Source organism: Amblyomma americanum, chromosome 1 (genome assembly GCF_052857255.1).
Source record: "Amblyomma americanum isolate KBUSLIRL-KWMA chromosome 1, ASM5285725v1, whole genome shotgun sequence".
NCBI lineage: Eukaryota > Metazoa > Arthropoda > Arachnida > Ixodida > Ixodidae > Amblyomma > Amblyomma americanum.
Genome location: NC_135497.1, coordinates 458286680 through 458311049, shown reverse-complemented (window position 1 = coordinate 458311049; position 24370 = coordinate 458286680). Strand labels below are relative to the sequence as shown.

Sequence of the window (24370 nt, the reverse complement as noted above, 5' to 3'; positions counted from 1 at the left end):
CACACCGGTGGTACCAGTAGTAAAGAAGGACGGTGGCATAAGACTATGCGGTGATTACAAGACCACCCTAAATCCTTGTCTTGAAACTGACCGGTACCCACTGCCGAGAGTCGATGAGTTGTTTGCGGCGCTCGCAGGGGGCCAAGAATTTTCTAAGATTTATCTCAACAGAGCCTATCATCAGGTGGTGGTGTCGGAGTCGTCAAGAGAGTACTTGACACTCAATACCCATAAAGGACTTTTTTCGGTAAACAGACTATCATTCGGGGTTTCATCGGCACCATCCATTTTTCAAAGAATTATGGACACAATGTTGAAAGACCTGAAAGGCGTCAGCTGCTATTTGGATGACGTTCTCATCACTGGAAGGACGGCAGACGAGCATTTTTCAAATCTGGAAGCTGTCCTAAAGCGCTTGACGGAGCGCGGGGTTCGAGTAAAGAAAGAAAAGTGTTCGTTCTTTCAAAAAGAACTGCGCTATCTTGGTCATGCTATCAGCGCAGCAGGTGTCAGCACAACGCCAGAGAAGATAGAAGCCTTGACGAAAGCTCCCGCGCCCACAAGCAAGCAGCAGCTGCAGTCGTTTCTGGGCGTCGTAAATTACTACGGGAAGTTTGTTCCACGATTGTCTACTCTGGCCGGTCCTCTTTACAAACTGCTGCGTCGCGATCATCCATGGCGCTGGGATGCATCGTGCCAAGTGGCGTTCGAGGAAGTCAAAAATGCGTTGGCGTCATCCGCGATACTGGCGCATTACGACCCCGATAAGCTTTTGCAAGTGGCTTGTGACGCTTCCCAGTACGGCGTGGGTGCAGTACTTTCTCATGTTGCGGACGATGGAACCCCTCGCCCGGTCGCTTATGCGTCGCGCACATTAAATGACGTTGAGAAAAAATAGTCAGCTAGAAAAGGAAGCACTTGTCATCATTCTTGCAGTCAAAAAAAGTTTCATTTCTACATCTATGGAAGATGTTTCACATTGATCACGGATCACAAGCCGTTACAAACCATCCTGGGGCAGAAGACAGGCATTCCACCGATCGCGGCAGCACGCTTGCAGCGATGGGCCGTCACTTTGTCTGCTTACTACTACTCGCTCGTGTACAAAAAGTCCAGTGACAACGCAGAGGCAGATTTTTTTTTTCCAAGGTTCCCTCTCCAAGGCCAGCAAGACGGCACGTCCGAAGGCGAGGAATCATTTAATGCATTGCGCCTGGAGTCGATGCCCATATCCGCCAAAGAGATTGCGCGTGCCACATCACGTGATCCCATGCTTAGTAAGGTGCTCCAGTTTACTAGCACAAGTTGGCCATCGTACCTGCGAGATGCAAGTCTAAAGCAATTTTTCGACAGACGTTTGCAGATCAGCGTGTGTCAAGGGTGCCTCGTGTATGGCATGAGGGTTGTTATCCCGTCTACTTTTCGAGAGTCTGTTCTCAACGAACTGCACCAAGGTCATCCTGGAATCGTGCGGAGCAAGGAATTGGCTCGCAGCTACGTCTGGTGGCCGTCAATTGATGCAGATTTGGAGACAAGAGTACGAAGTTGTCAAGCGTGCCAACAACAACGTAAGGATCCATGTAAGGCACCTCTGCATCCTTCGGCATGGCCGACCGCACCATGGAGGCGAATTCACCTGGACTTCGCGGGGCCTTTTCGAGGAACCACATTTCTAGTGGTAGTAGATGCCCACTCGAAGTGGCCAGAGGTGTTCGTCATGCGCAGCACAACGTCCGAACGTACTGTTGCTTGCTTGCGTGAACTTTTCTGCAGATTCGGGTTGCCAGAGACGGTAGTGTCCGACAATGGGCCACAACTGGTGTTCGAAGAGTTCAAGGCATTCATGCGGGACATCGGGGCCAGTCATGTCGTGACCGCTCCTTATCACCCAAGCACAAATGGTTTGGCAGAACGTTTTGTGCAAACATTGAAGTCTGCTCTGCGCAAATCACCTCCAGGTGAATCTGTCGAAGTGACACTTCATAAATTTTTGTTGGCATACCGAAATACGCCTCATCCTACGACAGGAGAGGCACCAGCTAACCTCCTGATGGGTAGAAGATTGCGTAATAAGCTGGATGCAATCAAGCCGACGGTGGAAGGGAAGGTGATGCACAGTCAGTTCACCCAAATGCAACGAAGGAAAAGCAAGACTGTTTTTGCATTAATGACAGTGTTTTAGTTCGAAATTACAGAGGCTCACCGAAGTGGGTTCGTGGAACTGTAGGAGCCTGGTCCAGTTTTCTTGAGGACAAAGACCTGGTGAGCACGCCCCGAGGCAAGTTCATCTGGCGTCGGCACCTCGACCAACTGCTGGGTAACACAAGCCCTAAGGTGACACCAGGGTCATCCGACGTAGACAACGTGGAGGGGTTCCTGCTTTTCCCTCCAAACCAAACAGGTGACCAGCCAGCATCAAAAGAGCCGGTGCCCTTGCATCCTCCCGAGGTCCCTCCGGCGCCCGCTCCTACATCCGAGACGTCGGCTCTTGGAAGGCGCTACCCGTCAAGAAATCGCCGTCCACCCGAGCGATACGAAGCTGGTTTTTAACTATTGTTTAAGGATACAATTGCACCCTCTAAATAAAAGGGGAGGAGTGTTGTGTAATCGTCGCGGCTAGAGCGATAGCGGCGGCGCGACGATCGCGAGAGCTGGCTATAAGATAAGCCGCGCTGTTCGGCCACCGGGGGGATTCCACTACAAGCTGTGATGGAATAAACCACGTTCGGTTTTCCGCCCACCTGGCCTTCGGTTGCTGTCCCTGACAAACACGACATTATCCAACTACACAGGTCTCATAAATACCAATTTCTGATGTCCTGCGGCCTCGAAGCACTTGTGTCTGGGCTCGGTCAGGTGTACTAGGCGTAAAACATTTGCCGCTGCATATAACCCTTCCGCTCATTACGTTACCTCTTTCAATCAATCTGAAACTAATTTCAATCGATTTCTGGAGGTTTGTTCTTTTCAGTGGTGTGCAAGGCTAGCAGTACAGCAAAAACGAGCAAATACTAGTTTCGATGTTTGGTGAAATAAACTACGTTCAAAAATGTAATTCTGTGCATAAACTGTTCGTGCATTGCCTTATGTCATCCAAACAACACAGAACTAACTGGAGTTGGTTTATGACTTCAACTAATTGCAACTGATTCCGGAGGCCTTGCGCGCTCCAGTGATCACACTTTTGTCTAGAATTGATTACGTGTACTGGGTGCAAGGATTACAACGCCATATATGAAGTGTTGTGGTGCTGGCTTATGTAATACAATCCATATTAAACCTATTGCAGTCAGTTTCAGAGGCCTTGTGCTTAAATGACTTGTGTGCACGTTTGGTTACGTCTAATGAGTGAAAAAAATTGCTGTGATTTAGCTCTGGTTAATCCTGGAGTGACGCGATAGCTACAGCTGGCTGAGTGGAACTTTGTCACGCGACCAATCACTTGACGAACCACGTGATCAGCCACAGCGCCGCGCCGCCGGCAGCTGCTCCGCACCACGTGACAGCGTGACGGCGCAGCCACAGGGTGGCGCGCCGCCACGCTGAAGGCTCGAAATGCTACCGTAATGCAGCTATCGCTACAAAAAAACTCCCATACTGCGGGATGTTGAGGTTGGGATGCGTTGATTTGCTGATCGATATAAACTGAAGTGCAGTCGATTTGGGAAGTATATATTTCAATACTTCTGCCTAGGTTCGGTCACATGTTTAAAAAGCACGACGCTGTAAGAGACCTAATGGAGTATTTCATTAAGCCACTCGGTCAATATGTAACTGCAGTCGATGTCTAGGGGTCTTGATCTTATCGGAAATATATCGTGTCTAGTTCCCGTCATGGTACTGGGTGCATGCACTGCTACGCTGCAGAAAACCTGTTCGGTTGTTGTCTATATTCATCAAATTAATATAAAATAGGATTGATTCTAGAGCAGGGTTAATACTGTTCTATTGTAATTATAATTCCTTTCGCCTTTTGTCACTAACTAAAGCACCGCAGTGTCCATGTTATTGCAGGGATCTGTCAGAAGATACTGCGAACGAAAAGAACCCAGTGGAAAGACTAGGTGTGCCATACAAACCCGCCCAGATGTCTAATTTGTAGAACGATATTCTCACGTGTTTGTTTTCTTTCCTTACATTCCACCGCTCCCTTACTCCCTTCTCACCCTTTATCAACAGATCATTCAGCCAGCACTTATGCAGCCCCTGTATGGTGGACGCCTCCCACGCCCTGTCAGTGCAGCGCGTCCGCGACTCTGCACGTGCGTCTATGAACTGCTCCCCTCCCGCTAGAGCACGACCGGCTTTGCGCAGAATACCGCCTCCTTTATCGTCCTGATTCGGTCACCTTAGCCAATCGCACTTTCTTTCCCTCTCATATTCTTTCCTCATTTAACCAGTGGTCTTACCACCGGTCCCTGGTCGGCGCTTTTCCTTTCAGCCGCCTTCCCTCCGATTTGCCATGCAAACCCCCCAATCTGGTTTCCATATCTTCACAGATGGATCATCGTACACGTCATGTTCTGCCGGAGACGCATTTACCGCTTTTTCGTCCTCTGGCCACTTATGCCACGTGGCGTGGTACCGAGTGTCACCTGCCTCCCGTGCCTTCTGCACAGAAACGTTAGCATTTCACGAAAGCTACTGCTCTGCTTAAAACACGCTATCTTCTCTTCCCCTTCACCTTTATTCCGATAGTTTGTAGTTACTCCAAGCCCTCCTCTCGTTCTCCACCGGAGACTTCCCTGTCGGAGACTTTAAGCGCACACTCACAGTAATTTCTCTTGTTCGTCCCGTTCTCCTCTGCCATGCCGTAGCACATTAAGCAGTTTGGCGCAATGGGCTAGCCGACAGAGAGGCCTGGTTTGATCAGGCCAGAGGTTTACCCTGTCGTTCATGGCTATCCACACTCTCCGTCCACGCCTCTATACGCGTGACGGCATGTAGGCTGTGGGCTAAATCATGAACTAATTCCCACTCCCTCCTATACACTTTCGGTGCTTACATCATTTGTATTCTCCCTCCTCCTCGTCCTCTTCTCCCACTTCTGACTGAACACTTCCCATCATATCTTAACAGCTTGTACCTCATAGCCTCACCTTCTTGCCCATGCGGTGCACAAAACGGCGATGTCCCACATTACCTCCGTTAACGGCAGACCTTTCCAGACTTAACTCCCGGCTTCTTAGAGTTTACTGCGCCAGCGGCTTTCCCTCCTTTTCAGCCTCTCCTCATTCGAATAGCTTCTCGCGTGTGCTCCCGACTGCCTCCTGTCCGGCGCGCGTACCGCTGTTGCGAATACCTGTGTTCCCATATTCGGCCTCCCCATGTCGTGTGTTGTCGAGAGCACAATTTTTGTAGGCCTAATCCCTGCCTCTACTGCACTACCACCGGCTCCAAATCGCTTTGCTTTGGACTCCCTTTAAACTTTTTTTATCACACCTGGCTGTTCGCCTAGATATCTTTTGCTCCGACCCCTTCATCCCCCCATATTTCTTTCGGCATGGGCACGGCTATCACTTTTTGTCCCACGTTTCCCGCACTATGGTTTAGCATGGACTCCCATCTCCCCTTTTTTCACCGTGCCCTAGTACACCTTTTTCTCGCCTGTGTTTCCTGCCTGCTTTTCTTCTTGTTGCTTTTCCTTCCCTCTTGTTCTTCCTTCCTCATCACTGTCTTCCTTTTCTCAAAGACACCAAGACTTCAGCCAGCCTCCACGGCTGGCCTACTAGGGCACACTGGACCTTCATTCTTTATTTCGCATCGCTAAACGCTCTCACCAGGGTTTCTATGCCCTCGCTCGACCCTTCCGCCACCATACTTTTTTCGTGCCTCCCTATCTTTCTTCAAATTGGTTTTTTCTTACAATCGCTTTTGGCGCTTTGGCCAGCTTGCATGAGGGAAATTGGACAGCCTGGTTCCCGTTGTCTTATTTGGAGTTTAAACCCTACGTTCGTTTTCAGGAAAAGAAAGGCGCGCAACTGACTTACTGGGTTCGTGGACACCTCAGACGCGCTGTGGGGTGGCTGTGGTGTCCATCTACAAGGTAGGGCAGTTATTCGCCTCAAAGCCAATTTCCCAAAACCAATGAAGGGTTTAGACTGCGGCTAATGCAAGACTGAGACTATCCGTTGCCTCCACGCCGGGCTTCCTCCTTTGATCATGTAACAGGTAACTGTGAGATCAACTACACCGTTATACGTCCTATATTTGGCTCTTTTAACTAAGCTACTGCCGCTTTCAGTATAAAAAACAAAGTAAAACAAGAGAAGAGGCATAATTAAGTAACGATACCATGACGCACACTATGGTACCACAGAATAGTAATACTCGAAGTGAAATAAGGAGTAAGTAAGGGTGCCGCGGAAACGTAGATATATAGACACACTAACTACGGGACCCTAACAATAACGGCCTCTTAAACGGAAAACCTGTGTGCCTGCTTCTAAGACGAGTGTTATATGCCTATGGTACATGTATGCTTGGATTTTCGCGTAAACAAATTGCAGGATTTTAACGCAGTTAAATAGAGTAGATGTGTTGAAGCATTGCTTAGCCTCATTGGCTCAAAGTTTTACTCCGATGGGTAGTCGGCACGTCTGACGACTAAGGTTAAGCTCTGATCGAGGTTAAGCTCTAAGGCTAAGCTCTGACTAAGGATAAGCTCTGATCTGATCTGTTCGCGCTGCAGACGGCACTTGATGAAGACGACGATGTGCAATGCGTAACAGTGTGTTGCAGTTTAACAGAGCGTGATCGAGTGCAGCAATGGCCTAGTGCTGTCGTGCGGTGCTCTCTCGGCTGCGCTGTCGTGCACAAGACAAGATTCTTGCTCGAGGTTGGTGCGTCTGTAGTAGTGTTTTCGCATTATCACAAGAAGACTGCAACTTCGTATACTTTGTCACATTACACCGAGCAAAAACTGAATGTTTCTCGTCTTCACGTTGGACTGTATACAAGCGGCCTGAATTTACCTCGTGGGCGGTAGCTCTTGATGCTTGCGCTTGCGGCAGTGCAAATACATACCGGCGTCACAAGTCCTCTCCAAGCACTGCCTTCGCAGCAAATCACCGGACACAAGCAGCTAAACAGTACAACCGATAGGCATGACACTCATTAGCTCGATTCTATTCGTCTTCTGTTCAACGGATGCACCGCTTACGCACCTACAGTCGAGGTCGCCTGCTCCTAGGTCCGCGCTGCGGAGCTCGAAGTACGGTTCACTCAGGACTCGATCGCACAGGCTGGCGCCGGATGGTGGCTGCGACGAAAGGGGAGATCCTGACCCTGGAGGGGGACCTGGGTGGGATGAAGAAGCACGCGTGGTTCAGCTTTCTTTTCAGACACAACAGCGTGAGGTACATCATGCGGGCCACATGGCGTCGCAGAAAATAGTAACCGAAAGCTTTTGCGGTCGCTTTTTGCCCAAAGAGAATGCTGCCCAGCTCGTCCAGGTGGCCTTGAAGTGCTCCGTCTGTGGAAGAATGGTGGGCCTTGTAAAAGTGTAGGATTGACAAGGAAAAGTGTGTAGCTCGGATGTTTACATCAGTGGGGCGGAAAAAGTTTAAAAACGAGAGCTCTGAAGCACCCGTTCTTGGGTTTTGCGTATAATAGTATGTCGTAATCTGTAGTAGTCGTCGGAGCAACCGGCGGAATCGATGCGATCGGAATCAGTCGGAGGGCGGCTACCTTTCAAGGAGGTAGGTATAACGTGAGCGGAGAAACAGACACCATCCGGATGGAGTTTGCCATGACAGAAGGAGGGTATCGGAAGGGCGGAGGAATCACCAACCGGAGGAAGGTTACCTTGGAAGGAGTAGGGTATGGCGAGAGGAAAAGAAGGCACATCGGGTGGGTGATTTCATCGGAAACTAGACGAAGGGTAGTTGCTCTAGAAGGACGAGGGAGGTTACCCTGGAAGGAGGCTTTATGGCGATAGCGCAGGAAGGCGTAACCAAAGGATGGTTAGAACAGTAACCATCCGGAAGTCAGTTACCGCGGGAGGCGGAGGCTGTGGAGGAAGCGAAAAAATCTACCGGAGGTGATTGCCGAGGGAGGAAGGCATGGAGAGGGCGTGAGATCACCAACCTGAACGTCGTTGCCGAGGTAACGAACCGGATGGGAGTTACCCTATAAGAAAAAAGAGGGTTGCCGTAGAAGAAGTGTATGGTGTGTGGGGATAAACGCGAATCCCCTGTCCCATGGTAACGGCCGCGCGTAATTATCACGCGATGTTATGCGCGCGCTGTTGGGAGGTTTGCGAGGGAGGGCACTCACGCCACCCCCGCTTCCTTTCGCTCCCCCGCAGCGACGACGCCGGGGAGACTTTCCCTCTTTCCCCTCTTTAGCGGAGAGACCTCCTCTCCACATCCCTGGAGAAGGCGCGGTCGCGCGGTTCTCCTGAGGCCCGCTTGTCTTCTGGCGGGAGCAGTGATGCCAACCCTAGGGATTTATCCCTAGATCTAGTGATTTTCTCTTTGCTTTAGGGATTTAGCGTCTTTTGGTGAAATCTAGGGATTTTGAGGCCTTTTGATTCGTATCTGATTATACTGCCTTTCGAACAGAAAAAAAACAATGAAAAATTCTAGTTACTGCTCCTCTATTTTTGGGTGATGTTGTGCCCAGCCGATAGATGGCGACACCAGTTCTGCAACGCGAAATAATCGGCTGCTGCACAGAGAGCAGAAACGAAACCATATGAATTTCAAACTGTTTAATCGTGCGTGTCATCACTGGCGCTACGAGTGACTGCTGCTCTACGAAAGCAAAAAGTTGAGTTTTGACTTGTATCGTCTGGATCAACGCGCTACGTTTACACTCACCGCGTACCTTGTCCGTTCAAACGTGCTGCATGTCAGATGGCAACTTCTGGACCGGGAGACTTTGAGGAAGGTGAGCCAAGCAAAAAGAAAGCGAAAGCATACAACCAAAAATATTTGACAAAATGGAATGCGGATCCAAAGTACAGAGGCTGGTTATCAGCCAGTAAAAAAGGGCCCTTGTTCTTTTCCTGCAAAGCATGCAGATCCGATTACAAAGGGGGAAAATCCGAAATCGACCGCCACCTTGCGAGCTCTAAACACAAAAAAAGCGTTGCGAGCTTGCAATAGACCCGCGCGCTGACATCCATGCCTTCAATTAGTGGGCAAACTCAAGTAGACAAATCTGTCAAAGAGGCTGAAATAAGACTCGCGGCGTTTATCACGGAACACAATCTAACCTTTAATGCCATGGGGCATTTAGTTGATGTTGTCAAAGCGTCGTGTGACGACTCGCAGATTGCAAAGAACTTAAGTTGCCGCCGGACGAAGTGCGCTGCCATCATAATGTGCTTGCAGAGGAGAGTCGCGAAGAGCTCTGTGAGCTTTTGCGCAAACAGAAGTTCTCCCTTCTAGTCGACGAATCCACTGACAAGGCAACGGTGAAGCATCTGTCCCTCGTAGCCCGAGTAATGAACGTCGACGGCGGCATAATGGATGCGTTTTTGGACTGAGTACCACTCAGTGATGCGACTGCCAGCTCTCTCTACACTATCCTGAAGGCAGTGTTCAGTGCTGCGGAAAATCCGCACGACAAAAATTTTATTGGTTTTGCGGCCGACGGAGCGAACGTGATGATGGGTGCACATCATTCCGTCGCGTCGCTGCTACAGGCAGAAATTCCAGGCCTCTTCATTATGAAGTGCGTTTGTCATTCGTTCCATCTGTGCGCCTCGTATGCATGTAACACACTTCCGAGAGGAGTTGAGCATCTGGTACGCGATGTTTTCAACTACTTTTTGTCGCCGAAGCAGACATCTGCCTTCCAAGAATTCCAGAAGCTTGCAGAGGTGAAACCACACAAGCTGTTGCCCTCAAGCCAAACAAGGTGGCTGTCTCTACAAGTTGTTGTGACACGCTTACTTGAGCAGATGCCTGCCCTGATTTTGTTTTTCAAAAAAGCCGCCACTGACGACCGCCTGCTTGCTGCAGAAGCCATTCTGGAAAAACTGATTGGCCCGTCAACGAAACTCTACCTCGAGTTCCTTGAGTATGTCCTGTCTTTTTTGACTAGCCTAAATAAGGAAATGCAGTCGGAAGAAACCAGAATCCACTTGCTCCATGAGAAAGTTTCGGCCATGCTGAAATGCATACTTGAATGCTACATCAAGCGGGACTACTTGGAGGCCACATCGTTGTCCGATGTGCGGTACAAAGACCCAGCCAAGTTCCTGCCATTGGAAGAAATTTACCTCGGAGCAAAGCCAACTGCCGCACTAGCGGTAACACGCACGGCTTAAACGATAATCAGGTTCACAACTTTCGGCTGCGGTGTTTAGAGTTTTTTATTGAAGCAGCTCATCAGATCTTCCTGCGGTTCCCCCTAAAAAGTGAACAGATGAAAAACCTTCGAGTCATAGACCCGAAAGTTGTCGCTTGCGGTCTCCTTTCCTCTGATAGTGAAAGAAAACGAAGTGAATGAACTGGACAGGGAATGGCGACTTCTCCGCAACATGGAGCTGAGCGACTAAGCTGACTTGACTGCGAGCCAGTTCTGGCACAAAGTGTCTCAAATGAAAAAAGGAGACGGTTCACAAGAGTACCCCTTGCTGTCAAGTTTTATGAAGAACCTTTTGTGCCTGCCACACTCCAGCGCCGCTGTCGAACGCGTGTTTTCGGAAGTCAACTTGCTGAAAACAAAGCAGAGAAACAGATCGTCAACAGAAGCGTTGTGCGGTTTGCTGCACGCAAAAAGAGCCTTGATGGACAGCTGCTGTTACAAGTTCAAGATCACTCCTTCTCATTTGAAGAGGATGAACAAAAATATGTACGATGATTAAGACTTTAAGATTGTGTGCAGCATCGACACTGTACGCGCGTTTACGTTATTTCTGAATACAGTATCATTTCCATCGTACGTGTTTTTATGTTATTGAAGAAAGTGCTTCGATCTGTGAAGGTTTTTTTTTTAAAAGAAAAGCATTCTCCACGTTTGCCAGACCGCTTCGTTTCAACGTGCTGCTCAATTCCATAACAACATATATATTCTCAGTTTTAAGGAACCATTTTCTGATTTTGTAATTACCAACTCTACTTCTGAATCACTGCTATATAACTAGCAAGACTACATTTTTGAGGATGTCAAGTTCTCGTGATGTCATTTCTTAGTCGCTCCAACTACTGTTTGACGATCTTTGATTGAAACTTTGATAAATAAAGTACTGGGCGGTGAGGTACGCCATTTCACCGGTTCTGAGTGTTCTGCTTGAGGCGGGAAGGGGACTTTCACGAAGTTAAACGTGTTCGTCTTTCTGTCTGCATCTTAAAAAGACTGTTAATGTTGTCTGAACAAAATACTTTGATGCGTTAAGGGGGCTTAGCAAACAATGCAAGCTCTTTCAACTTGGGATCAACTCCATTCTATTTACAAAGGGCTGCAAGGGTTCTTTGTGCGTAAAGATGAGCCTGCTGAAGGAGCAGCTCAAAAGGCGGTGCAGTGAAACTGGAGTCGTTTGCTCGAATTTTACTTCAGATAGAGGGGGAGTCAGGAGAGCGTCGTTGCTGACTCCCCCTTTATCTGGTGGTGCCTTCTGTGGACCTTCTCTGCATGGCAACTCTACAAAAAATTAAGAAAAAAGCTGCAGTTGCGGTTAACACACATTTATTTATCTCTGATAAAGTGTACAAGACATGGAATAAAGCGTGAACTGCGTTGAGACTTTGTCAAAGCTGTAATCGCCACATTAACAAGAACAGAACTAAAAGCTAAGGATTTTTCTTCAATCTAGGGATTTTTGGGGGTTCATTTTAGGGATAAAACGTTGACCTGAGTTGGCATCACTGGGCGGGAGACGCGCACACGCCCGGACGCAGATCTGCCACGGAGACCGCTGCCGTTATCGCCCGGCCACCGTGTGTGAACTGACCGCCGCGGGCCGCGAGCGAGGAGCCACGCGAGGTGAGCGGAACCTTCCTCCCCCACCATTTTGTGTGCGCTCCACCCTTTTTGTGCCTTTCACCCCCATACGCGAGCGGAACACTCCCTCGTTGCGGCGGTTGCTTTGTTGCTTGCTGCTGCTTGTATTGCTCGGGAGCAATAAACGCTCATCCGAGTAGCATACTCGTGTTTGTCCCCTCTGGCCCGAACCCGCCGTGGTTGCGACTTACCGCACCGCGGGTTGGGGGTCACAGCTCTGACTGCTAGGGCTGGCACGCTGGTGCTAGAGAGCGACTACTGCTTCTGGCCCTTTGAGCGTTATTACAAGAATAACCCCCATAGGTGATAGTGTATGAAGGCATACGACGGTAACCAGCCGGAACGTGGTTGCTTTGGAAGGAAGAGGAAGGGCATACGTGAGAGCGGACGATTTTAGCACGTTCCATCTGTGCAGCTGCTGCGAATCACGCCGCTTGAGGAGAAAATCATCGGCGGCGCTTCGCTTCTAGAGCGGAGGACTGGAGAGCAATCCTAGACGAAAAACGACGATGTGTCAACAACTAAAAAGAGCGCCCTAGTAATGTGCAGGTATGAGGTGGCTCTATATTATCTGCCACAGAATATCGTAATATAGATACCTTAAGAACTGTTGCTGATTCTCGCATTAACGAGTGGTAGCCGTCCTGTAAATTTTTTAGGCTCTTTTTCACCTTTAGAGGAGGGTGCCGAGCCTCTATATTCACTTGGATCATTGCTTTCGCATTTGGAAAGAAATAGTTTGTGGTTTGGTTTTTATAGGATTTGACGTCCGAAAGCGACTAAGGCTATGAGTGACACCGTAGTGCAGAGATCGAGAAAATTTCGACCACCTAAGGTTCTTTAACGTACACTGAAATCACACTGTACACGAGCCTCTAGCATTTCGTCTCAATCGAAATACGACCGCCGCGGCCAGGATCTAACCCGCGACTTTCAGGCTAGCAGCCGAGCACCATAACCACTTAGGCACCACGGCGGCGGAAACAAATGCGTCAAAATTGAGCACTTAGATCGAAGGCATCCATCCTGATGATATTCCTTCACGTAAAATGTTAGTAGCGAAAATCCATCAGATCGTTTACGTTACAAGGCAGACTGAAATCTAGTCATGAACGCCAAGAGCTCAGGCCCTGCGATGCACATAGAATAGTGTCAAAAAGAGCACGCTAGTTACCGTACAGCCGGCTAAATCTTTAGGTATCGTGTGCGACAGCCGCTTTTTCTGCGCTCCTGCGCTTTACGACGAATCAGACTTTCGGAAAGGTCAATATTAAGCACGGGCTTAGTGATACTGTGCTTAGATTTAATATTTTCGCAAGTTTGCTCTTTCATAAGCTGCAAGAGCACGGAAAGCGCGGCCATCACGCACGCCAGCTAAAGATTTGGCCAGCTGTGCGTGTTATCTTGCCTGGAAGGGTAGCAAGCCTGAAAAGGTAGCACGAGCAAGCCCAAGAGAAAAACTCATAGGAAGGTTAAGATTTTGTATCACGAGATTCAGCGAAAGCTAGTGTAGTGGGTGGATGTCATTAACGCACCCACCGGTTGCGCCGCGGGCGATGACGCCGACGGCGGCGCGCAAGCCAGGGGCGGGCGCCTATAAAAGCTATCGCTGTAAAAACTATGACACACTTAAATCCTCGTAATCGGTCAGATGCAACGATAACGTAGAAGGAGAGCCTCTGCCTCGTGTGCAAGAGGACCGCGGTTCGAATGCCGGTTCCACGTAATTCTCCAGCAGATAAAAACTACGCGTAGCGATGAAATTACATAACCAGACCTGGGGTGCAGCCTGATCGCTGTGATCAGAACCGACAACGCATTCCCTCACCAGAACAGGATTTGTTGAGCCAAGTGTAATACTTGGCCACAGCCTCCTACATGAATAAACAAATTTATCTCTGTGATCAGAACCGACAATGCACTCCATCACCAGAACAGGATTTGTTGAGCCAGGTGTAATACTTGGCCACAGCCTCCTACATGAATAAACCAATTTATCTCTGTGATCAGAACCGACAACGCACTCCATCACCAGAACAGGATTTGTTGAGCCAGGTGTAATACTTGGCCACAGCCTCCTACATGAATAAACCAATTTACTCTCAGCCCTCAGTCCCCAGCGGCTGCGGAGCAACTGACCAAGGTGGCGATGAGACCTATGACGAAGCGGCGTGTCCTAAGAATCTCTGGCTTAAGACGCCGCAATTGGAAACAAAACCTGACGAGATTTACGCGAGAACCTTATCCAGTGAGGAGCCGCGGCGGTGGTTAAGTGGCTAGGGCGCTCGGCTGCTGGCCTGTAAGACGCGGGCTCGATCCCGGCCGCGGTGGTCGAATTTTAATGGAGACGAAATCCTACAGGCCTGTGTACTGTGCGATGTCAGTTCACGTTAAAGAACCCTAGGTGGTCGAAATTTCCGGAGCCCTTCACTACGGCGTCCCTCATAGCCTTATTCGCGTTTGGACGTTAAACCATTATAAACCATAAAACTTATCTAGTGAGGCTAGCCTTGAAGGCCTGTTCGATAAACTAGCGGGTATTAAATAGATTGTCATAGCGCTTAGAGAGGTTCGGAGAACAGACCAGATGTATACAGTGCTAAAGGGCGGGCACGCACTATGCTAGCATGGATTACCGGACGGATGAGAACTAAGTGCGCGATTCTTTATCAATCAGAATATAATTCGCAAGATAGACAGATTTTTTAATATAGTATTAACGAGAGGGTGGTAGCTATCGTAATTATGCTTAATAAGTCGTAGAAGCTGAAGGTGGTGCAGGCCTACGCACCTATATCCAGCCATGATGACCTGACCGTTGATTGTATCTATGAAGATGTGGAAACGGCAATTAACAGAGTAAAATGCAAGTACACTGGGCTTATTGGCGACTTCAATGCGAAGGTAGGCAAAAAGTAGGCCGAAGACCAGGCGGTAGGCGACAGTTGCATACGCTCAAGGAATAGCAGGGCGCAGTTATTTGTAGAGTTCACCGCGATAAATAATTTAAGGATCACGAATGCTTTCTTCCGGAAACGAGAGAACCGGAGGTGGACGTGGAAAAGCCCCTATTGTGAGAAAAAATGAAATAGACTGTATACTGTGCGCTAGCCCTGGCACCGTGTGGGATGTGGAGGTCCTCGGAAAGGCGCGTTGTAGCGACCACAGAATGGTAAGGCCTCGAATTAACTTATTATTGAAGACGCAACGGAAGAAACAAGTGAAGTGGAAGCTCATTAACGAGTTAGTGGTAACAGGAAAAGTGCAAGAATTCAGGATATCGCTGCAGAACAAATTCTTGGCTTTCACTGATAACGACGACCTTAATGTCCAAGCTATAAACGATAATCTCACAGCTACCACTACGGGGTGCACTGTAGAAGTACGCGGTAGGATGGTAGACAGGACACAGGCAAGCTCTCTCAGGGGACGAAAGATGTGATTAAGAAATGCCAAACTACGAAATCTTCTAACCACCGCACAGACAGAATAAAACTGGCGCAGCTATCAAAGCTAATCAATAAGCTCAAGGTAACCGACAAGCTTAATACGCAGAGAATCTGGGCATCTCTAACGAACGGAGGTAGCCTAAAAGCGGCGAAGAAACTAGACATGTGCTTAAATCAGACGTATGCTTTAAGAGACAAAGAGGGTAGTGTCATTCGCAACATGAATAAGGCATTTAAAGGAGCCAAAGAGTTCTACACAAATCTATACAGTGACCAATGTAATCAGGACGTAATAATGTAATGCGATAGCTAGCGCCAATCTCGGGTTGTTGACAAATTCGTTCTGCCCCTACCATACACTAGCCTTCCCGGTGTTAGATGCGGGCCTCTGGTTCGCCTGTGCCGTCTATCGCCAAGGTCGGTGTCCCCGGGTTCCGGATCGGGAGACTGCTGTAGTGGGGTTGACGAAGAGATGAGAGGGTCTTCGAGGTGAAGAAGACTAAAGGGTTTATTTACATTTATACAAACTTCGATAGAGTGAATCGGGAGCTGGCTGATCACACGCCAGATCGGTGCTTACATAGGGTCCGCTGTCCCCAGGTCCCTAGTTGGGGAATCTAGTTCATTAAAAATGCGTCGAATCACTGTGATGTAGATCACGTGTCCAGTCTTCCGGGTCCGCCCCCAGCCACACACTTTTGCCACTTCTGGCAGATTAGGGTCCGCGCTGTCTAGGCTTCAGTGATGAATAGCCCGAAGGGGGTCCCATGGCCGCGTCGAAGGTCAGTCACCTGCACTTCACAGCGGTAGCGTGGGAACGAAAGGATCCCACCGCAGTTCGCAGAAGCTTTCACGTGGAGCGTGGGACCGAAAGGCTACCACTGCAGTTTGCAGAAGGTTCCACGTATAAGGAAAAGCACAGTCTAAGACGAAGTTGTTTTCGAAGCACGAGGATTCCGGCGACGTTGGCTTAGTCAAACCCGGCCACATTTGTCACGGCTCATTTGCAGTCCCGCCGCTCGCCGGCTCCCCCGTCGTCCCCTCCGGGAGAAACATGTCCCGGGTGGGTCCGGCGTTGAGAACAAAAGACAGGTTCACCAAAGCCGTTCTCAGACAGCGGAGGGCCGTTTCACCCCGTAAACAGCAGGGGGGTGGGGCTGGAAGGACCCTTGTAGACACCACCACCTGCACTCGTGGCGCTGCAACCACATCGACGGCCCTTTGAAGCCTCTGTCGATTGATGATTCCCAGTGGCTTGAATATTCTTGGCATGTTGGCTTCTCCAAACGTAACAGCTCCTCCGCGGCCAGGACAATCTCGATCGGCCAGTGGTCACAATCACTGGTCGAGGAGAGATGACTTGAGTTGTAGCGTGGGAGGCCCTTCTTCATCTTGTCTGCAAGCACAGAGTAGTGTCCTAAACCTCGGACAACGGAGGCATTAGTCGAAATCAGCCACTCAACATGGCGCCACTCCCTAGGCAGTGCACGAAATTCACCCGAGAGCCGCCAGGCTGTTATGCAATACTACTGCATTGTCAATGTAAACGTAAGCACAAAATTTTGTAGCTGACAGCAATAATCTCGGTTACTAAGAACAGCTTCCATGTCTGCCAAATTTGCTGCCAAAGCCCGATTCGCCGAACACGGCTTGAAGAGAGGTGCCAAATTTGGAAGCAAAAGAAAAAGGATAATAGGACACCACGCCAAAACAAAGCTAACTAGTACCTAAAAAAATACGAAAAGGCACCGAATTGCCCCCGAACGGATACCTCAATTATGGGAATAACCTGCTGAATCCGTCGGAATTTCCATGATATTTGCCCCTTTTGTATCGCACAGAAAAGTTATATTGTTGGAGGGCTAGACTCCATCGTAGCAAGCGGCCATTCTTGGGCGACATTTGCCGCAGCCATGTAAGCGGACAATGATCTGTCTCGAAAGTAAATTTCGCCCCGTAAACATAACAGGCTAGCTTCTGTGCGGCCCAAACCAGACAAGCGCATTTCTTTTCCGAAGCGCTGTAGGCTTCTTCCCTTACGGTTAACTTCCTGCTGGCATAAAGGATAGGGTGCTCCTCATTGTCGTCTCCGACTTGGCTTAATACGACCCCCATACCCCGGTCGCTGGCGTCACACTGGACCACGAATTCCTTGCTGTAGTCCGGCGCGCGTAACACGGGCCGCGAAACCAGCACGCTCTTCAAGCTCTGAAACGAAATTTCTTTTGCTGCGTCCCAGATAACGCTATTCGGCTTTTCTTTGCGAAGCGCATCGGTCAAAGGACTTGCTAGCTGTGAATAGTTGGGTATGTACCTTTGGTAGTACCCCACAAGACCGAGAAATGACCGTACATCCGTCTTAGTTCGGGGCTGCGGGAATTCAGCGATAGGGGCTATCTTGAGGTCTGACGGCCTCCTCGTCCCTCTACCGACAACATGACCAAGATAGGTGGCATGTGAGCAGCCAAAACTACATTTTTCGGCCTTAATGGTTAGCCCAGCGTCCCTCAAACTCGTCAGTACCCTCCTGAGAATGGAAACATGGTCTTCCCAAGAGTTAGAAAAAATGGCCACATCGTCAAGGTAAGGCAGCGCGAAATCCTGCATGTCCTTGAGGATGATGTCCATTAGCTTTGAAAAGCTAAAAGGTGCATTCTTTAGCCCAAAACTGAGCACCAAAGGTCGGAATACCCCCATGGGAGAAATAAATGCTGCATACCGACTCGCGCTTTCCGAGAGGGGGACTTGCCAGTACCCTCTCACTAGGTCAAGGGTGGAGATGTACTGTGCCGCGCTGACTGTCTTGATCCTTTCTTCGATGTTCGGTATTGGGTACAGCTGGTCCTTCGTTATGGTATTCAGCTTCCTGTAGTCCACGCAAGGTCGCGGATCTTTGCCTGGTGCCTCCACGAGTATCAGCGGGGAGGTGTAGTCGCTCTCTGCTGGCTCTATCACTCCAAGTTCCAGCATGTGCTTTATCTCCTCCTCAATTATTTCTTTCTGCCTTGGAGAAACTCTGTAGGCTTTCGATCTTACTGGATCGGTCGAAGTTAGCTCTATCTCATGCGTGATGAGATTTGTCTTCCCCGGCCGGTCGCTAAAACTCTCCCGGAATTCGCACAGCAGTTGCCTCAATTCTTGGAGTAGCTTTGGTTCTAGATCCATGGTGCTCGCGGATCGGGACACGATTTCCTCTATGATGTAGGTAGCATTTTCTTTCATGCTGCCTTTCCACTCAGGGTTTTCGGTTAGTAGCACTTCGGGGATATTTACTGCCATGTTTACAACCCCGCTCCTTTCTACATAGGGCTTCATTAAATTGCAGTGATAGATCTTTATCTGCTGTCCTCTCCCTGGCATTTTCAAAGTGTAGTTGGTTTCTGAAATCTGATCCAAAACTTCCACTGGCCCGTCCCAGTGAACTTCCATCTTATTTTTGCGTGCGTACCTGAGAATAAGCACACGATCCCCCACCTTGAAGGTTCTCAGTCTAGCATTCTTGTCGTAGTACTTCTTCGCCGTGTCCTGAGCCGTTTTGAGATTCCGATCCACTAGTTCTCGTGCGGCACTCAGGCGGTTTAGTAACTGCAACACATACTCCACTACTGACTGACTCTCTCCTGTCCCCTCCTGTCTCTCCTGTCCCCTCCCACATTTCTCTAAGCATCCTAAGCGGGGAACGAAGAGCCCTTCCGTACACTAGTTCTGCAGGAGTGAAGCCCGTCGCTTCGTGCGGTACTGTTCTCAGGGCGAACAGCGTTGCCTTTCCCAATCGTCTTTGTGCTCATAGCAGGAAGCACGTAGCACTCTTTTGAGCACTGAGTGCCACTTCTCGACGCTGTTTGATTGAGGGTTTTAAACGGAGCTATGAATCAACCTCACCCCACACCTCTGTAAGAACGTGGTTGTGAGTGCGCTCGTGAAAACTGTCCCCTGATCAGCCTGAATTTCTGCCGGAAAGCCAATTCGAGCGAAAACAGACAGGAGACCGTCCACTATCTCTGCCGAGCTAAGCTCCTTTAGCGGCACCGCCTCCGGGAACTTGGTAGCAGGGCATATCATAGTGAGTACGTACTTATAGCCTGACTTAGTTCTGGGTAGTGGCCCGACGGTGTCAATGACCAGACGTCGAAAAGGCTCCGAGATAAGCGGCACCAGCTTTAGCGGGGCCTTCCATCTTTCTCCTGGTTTTCCGGTGCGCTGACACGCGCCGCATGACTGCACGTAGCGTTCAGCATCTCGGAAACATCCCGGCCAGTAGTATTCCCCAAGCAGCCTTTCCTTCGTTTTGTTCACACCTAAGTGCCCTGACCAACTGTTTCCGTGACAGAGGCCTAAAAGGTCAGAGCGGTACTTTTCAGGCACGACCAGCTGATTAAGCGTCTTCCCCTTTTTGTCCCTGTAATGGCGATACAGCAATCCGCCTTTGTGGTGCAATGTCACGTTACGCCTAGCAATACCCTCCTTGGCTATGAAGTGTAACTTTGACAAGCTAGGGTCTCTTTCCTGTTCTGTGATTAAGGAGTCTCTGTCAACGCGCAACAAGCGATCCATGCACAGGGAGGTGGGTAATAACATGGAGTCTGGACTGCACGCTTCTTGTAGGCTGGCATCGATTGGGCTACCTTCGGTAACAGGTTCCTGCTGCTGTTCATGTGCTCGAGCTGCATTTTCTTGCTTGGTTCCGCAATCTCGGGAATTCCCTCCCTCTCACCAGTTGCCTCTGATTCCTGGCTGTACCTAAGCTTGGAAGCAAGCTCGCGTGATTTGGACCTAGTCAGGGCTTTCACTGTCCCCTCAGCCAGCTTCTGACCTCGATCGCAAAGCAGCTGATTTGACTTATTGGAGAATAGATACGGGTACTGCAATGAAACAGCCGACGAGACGGCGGCTTCTGTCACTAGCTCGCCGAACGAGCCGGAAATCACCACCCTTGCCATAGGCAGGCACTCACTCTGATTTTCTAGTACCTGTCTTATCCATGCTACTTCCCCAGTAAAGTCTTCCTCCTTGAGATATGAGGGGTGAACAATGTCCATTGTTGCCCCGCTGTCCCGAAGGACCCTGCACGATTTTCCATTTACTTGGAGTTCGTGAATATATGGACGCAAAAGTTCCAAATTCTCCTCACTATCGTTGGCATATGAGAAAGCTAATCGCGTCTTTTTACACCTTGCTGCCATATGTCCAGTTTCCTGACAGTTGAAACAACGGAACGGCTTCCTGGCCTCGAACTCCTTCGTCAATGCTTTCTGAGCTTCGGCCTGCTTGGCACGATCCTCAGTTTTTTCTGGGGCCTGTTTAGTGCCCTCAACTGTCTCGCGATTCCTAAATTGCGATCGATTTTTGGGAATGAAGCGCTTCCTTAAACCGAACGCTTTCTTTTCAGACTCGCTTGACTCGGAACTCAGCTTTCTCCGTGTTGCATATTCGTCCGCTAGTTCTGCAGCTTTCTCCACTGTGCCCACATTTTCTCTGTCTTGCACCCATAACTTAACGGCCTCAGGGATACTGTTATAGAACTGCTCGAGGCCTACACATTCGACAACCTTATCTTTGGTGTCATATGCCTCCGCGCCCTTCAACCACTCTGTAAGGTTGGCCTTCAAACTGAATGCGAATTCTGCATAGCTCTCGCTGCTTCTCTTGCTGGCACCTCTGAACCGCTGTCGGAATTTTTCCGCCGAAAGTCGGTACTTTCTTAGCAAACTCGCTTTCACCTTCTCGTAGTCATCGGCATCTTTCGCGTCAAGCCTCGCGACTATAGTGGCCGCCTCACAGGGTAACACCATTAGTAACTTTTGTGGCCAGGTCTTCTTAGCGTAACCCCGTTTCTCACACGTCCTCTCGAAATTCGCGAGGTAATAACCAAGATCCTCGCCAATCTTATGCGGCTGCACCAATCTGTCCATAGGAAACGATTCGGCCTGGCTCACTCTCTCTGGAGTCATGCCTCTCGAACTCTCACATTCCAGTTTCTTTTGGTCATTCACAAGCTGCAACCTTCTGAGCTCCCGTTCCTCTCGCTCGGCCGCTAGCCGTTGGCGCTCATTTTCCTCTTTCTTTCGCTCACGCTCATCTTCCTCTTTCTTTCGCTCATCTTCCTTTTTCTTTCGCTCAGCTTTGAGGAGTTCCCATGTATCACTAACTGTTTCTTCATTGGCGGTTTCCAAGAGCAATGTGCAAATGTGTGACTTTTTCATCTTCTCCTCTACATCTACACCCAACTCTTCACACAATGACAGCAAATCTGACCTTAGCAACTTCATTAGATCCATGTTTGCTGCTCTGAGCCTTGACTTTGCTGAAGAACTGTTGACGTGAGCTACACGCATTCAGACCCACTGATCAACTTCCCTCGATTCCCAGCAGTTCAATGTATTAACCCAAACAATTGAAGCCTGGCGAATCTCAAGCAAAGTTCAAGCACTCACCCACGGAAGCAACACCACGCCGCATGGTCGATCCAACCGCTGCCAACCAGTTGTTAGATGCGGGCCCCTGGTTCGCCTGTGCCGTCTCTCGCCAAGGTCGGTGTCCCCGGGTTCCGGATCGGGAGACTGCTGTAGTGGGGTTGACGAAGAGATGAGAGGATCTTCGAGGTGAAGAAGAGACTGAAGGGTTTATTTACATTTATACAGAGTTCGAAAGAGTGAATCGGGAGCTGGCTGATCACACGCCAGATCGGTGCTTAAATAGGGTCCGCTGTCCCCAGGTCCCTAGTTGGGGAATCTAGTTCATTAAAAATGCGTCGAATCACTGTGATGTAGATCACGTGTCCAGTCTTCCGGGTCCGCCCCAGCCACACACTCTTGCCACTTCTGGCAGATTAGGGTCCGCGCTGTCCAGGCTTCAGTGATGAATAGCCCGAAGGGGGTCCCATGGCCGCGTCGAAGGTCAGTCACCTGCACTTCACAGCGGTAGCGTGGGAACGAAAGGATCCCACCGCAGTTCGCAGAAGCTTTCACGTGGAGCGTGGGACCGAAAGGCTACCACTGCAGTTTGCAGAAGGTTCCACGTATAAGGAAAAGCACAGTCTAAGACGAAGTTGTTTTCGAAGCACGAGGATTCCGGCGACGTTGGCTTAGTCAAACCCGGCCACATTTGTCACGCCTCATTTGCAGTCCCGCCGCTCGCCGGCTCCCCCGTCGTCCCCTCCGGGAGAAACATGTCCCGGGTGGGTCCGGCGTTGAGAACAAAAGACAGGTTCACCAAAGCCGTTCTCAGACAGCGGAGGGCCGTTTCACCCCGTAAACAGCAGGGGGGTGGGGTGGAAGGACCCTTGTAGACGCCACCACCTGCACTCGTGGCGCTGCAACCACATCGACGGCCCTTTGAAGCCTCTGTCGATTGATGATTCCCAGTGGCTTGAATATTCTTGGCATGTTGGCTTCTCCAAACGTAACACCGGTTAACTGAGTTCGCGGAGCCACTGATCTGGAGAAGCGGTGGTCCCGGGTTCGTACCTCAGACCAGCAAGAATTTTTATTTAACTACGATGTTTCTGTGGAAGATGTTTAGCTCTAGTTTGCAATTGTGTGGCTGCGCTTGGATGAATAGCAATGAGTAATTACTCCTGATTACAAATTTACTCAGCCTTGGGAGATTCCTCTAAGCATTCCACCAACAATGTTCAAGAATCTGGGAAAAGAGCGGCAGTTTAAAATTGGTAGAGAGGTGCTGGAAGTTGCAAAGTAAGTCCACTTAGGGCAGGTAGTCACCGCATATCCGGATCACGAGGGTGAAATAACGAGAACAATAAGAATGGCGTAGAGAACATTTCGCAGATTCCCAGATCATGAATGGCAGTTTACAAATATCCCTCAAGGGAAAAGTATATAACAGCAGTACCTTACTGGTACTGACCTTTGGGGCATAAACGTAGAGATTAACGAAAAGGATTCGACTGAAGTTCAGTACAACGCAGTGAGCTTGGAAAGTAAAATAATAGGTGCAACATTTAGACAGGAAGAAGGCAGTGTGGATCAGGAGAGGAGCACTGGTTAGTGACATCCCAGTCGAAATCGACTAGAAGAAATGGGCTTTGGCAGGGCAAATTAATGCGATGGTATGAGAACCGATGCTCACTAAGGGTAACAGACTGGACACCTTGGGAAAGCAAGCGTAGCAGAGGGCGGCAGAAATTTAGGAGGGCGGATGAGATAAAAACGTTTGCGGAGATAGGATGGCCGCAGCTCGCACAAGAAGGGTCAATTAACAAATATGGAAGAGGCGTCCTCTGCTGTGAGCACAGTAATGCTTCTTCTGACCGTTCAGGATATTGTATTATTGCGTATGCAACCGCAGTGTCTGGAGCAACCAACACACCGAAATAAAACTTTCATGCTGTCACTACCATATGTGCTCTTCAATTATCACGTATATTTACGGTGTGCAAAAGGATTACTTCCGGATGGAAGTGCAGAAAGTAAAGCATACTCTACAACCATGACTGCGCACGCTTTGTTCGTCAGAGTGGTCGAGGTAAGACTGGCGCGCATACGAAGCATCAAAAATGATTTTATCACAGCTTTGTTTTGAAGGTCTTGAAAAGTTGTATACTTGGGAAAGAAAATCGCATCTGAAAACGCGATGATAAGTGCATTTACAACGAGCTGCAGAACTATTGTATGTTTAGCTCCTCAAAACAGGCAGCCAGCTAATGAAACGAGAAGGAATGAAGCGCGCCCGAAGTTGGCGTTGCAAGCAGAATAAGCAGAACTTGCTCGTCTTCTATATGCGCATCTCTGGACCGGGCAGCGAGGTCTTGGTGGTCGGTTGTAGCATTGTGCATCACGGCCGCGACGGCATTCATCCAGTCAGCAGTAGGCTTCAGGCCCTAAACGATCAACGACTCGTTCACGCCTTCGGAGCTATCAATATTGGTGCCCCTAACTATGGGTGGTCGCCCAGATGCGGCATTCTAGGACTTTCATTGTTTTCAATGCATTAATGCATTCTTGGCC

The 24370-nt window shown here is 49.4% G+C and overlaps 1 protein-coding gene across 1 annotated transcript in view; it reads right to left on the bottom strand.

Moving 5' to 3' along the window:
* The window catches only part of LOC144116022 (cubilin-like), a 264621-nt gene that overhangs the window by 62341 nt on the left and 177910 nt on the right, over positions 1–24370 (bottom strand). Inside the window, exon 24 of the mRNA XM_077650682.1 lies at positions 7167–7299. Coding sequence (XP_077506808.1) covers positions 7167–7299 — 133 coding nt within the window. The remainder of the gene's footprint in view (positions 1–7166; positions 7300–24370) is intronic.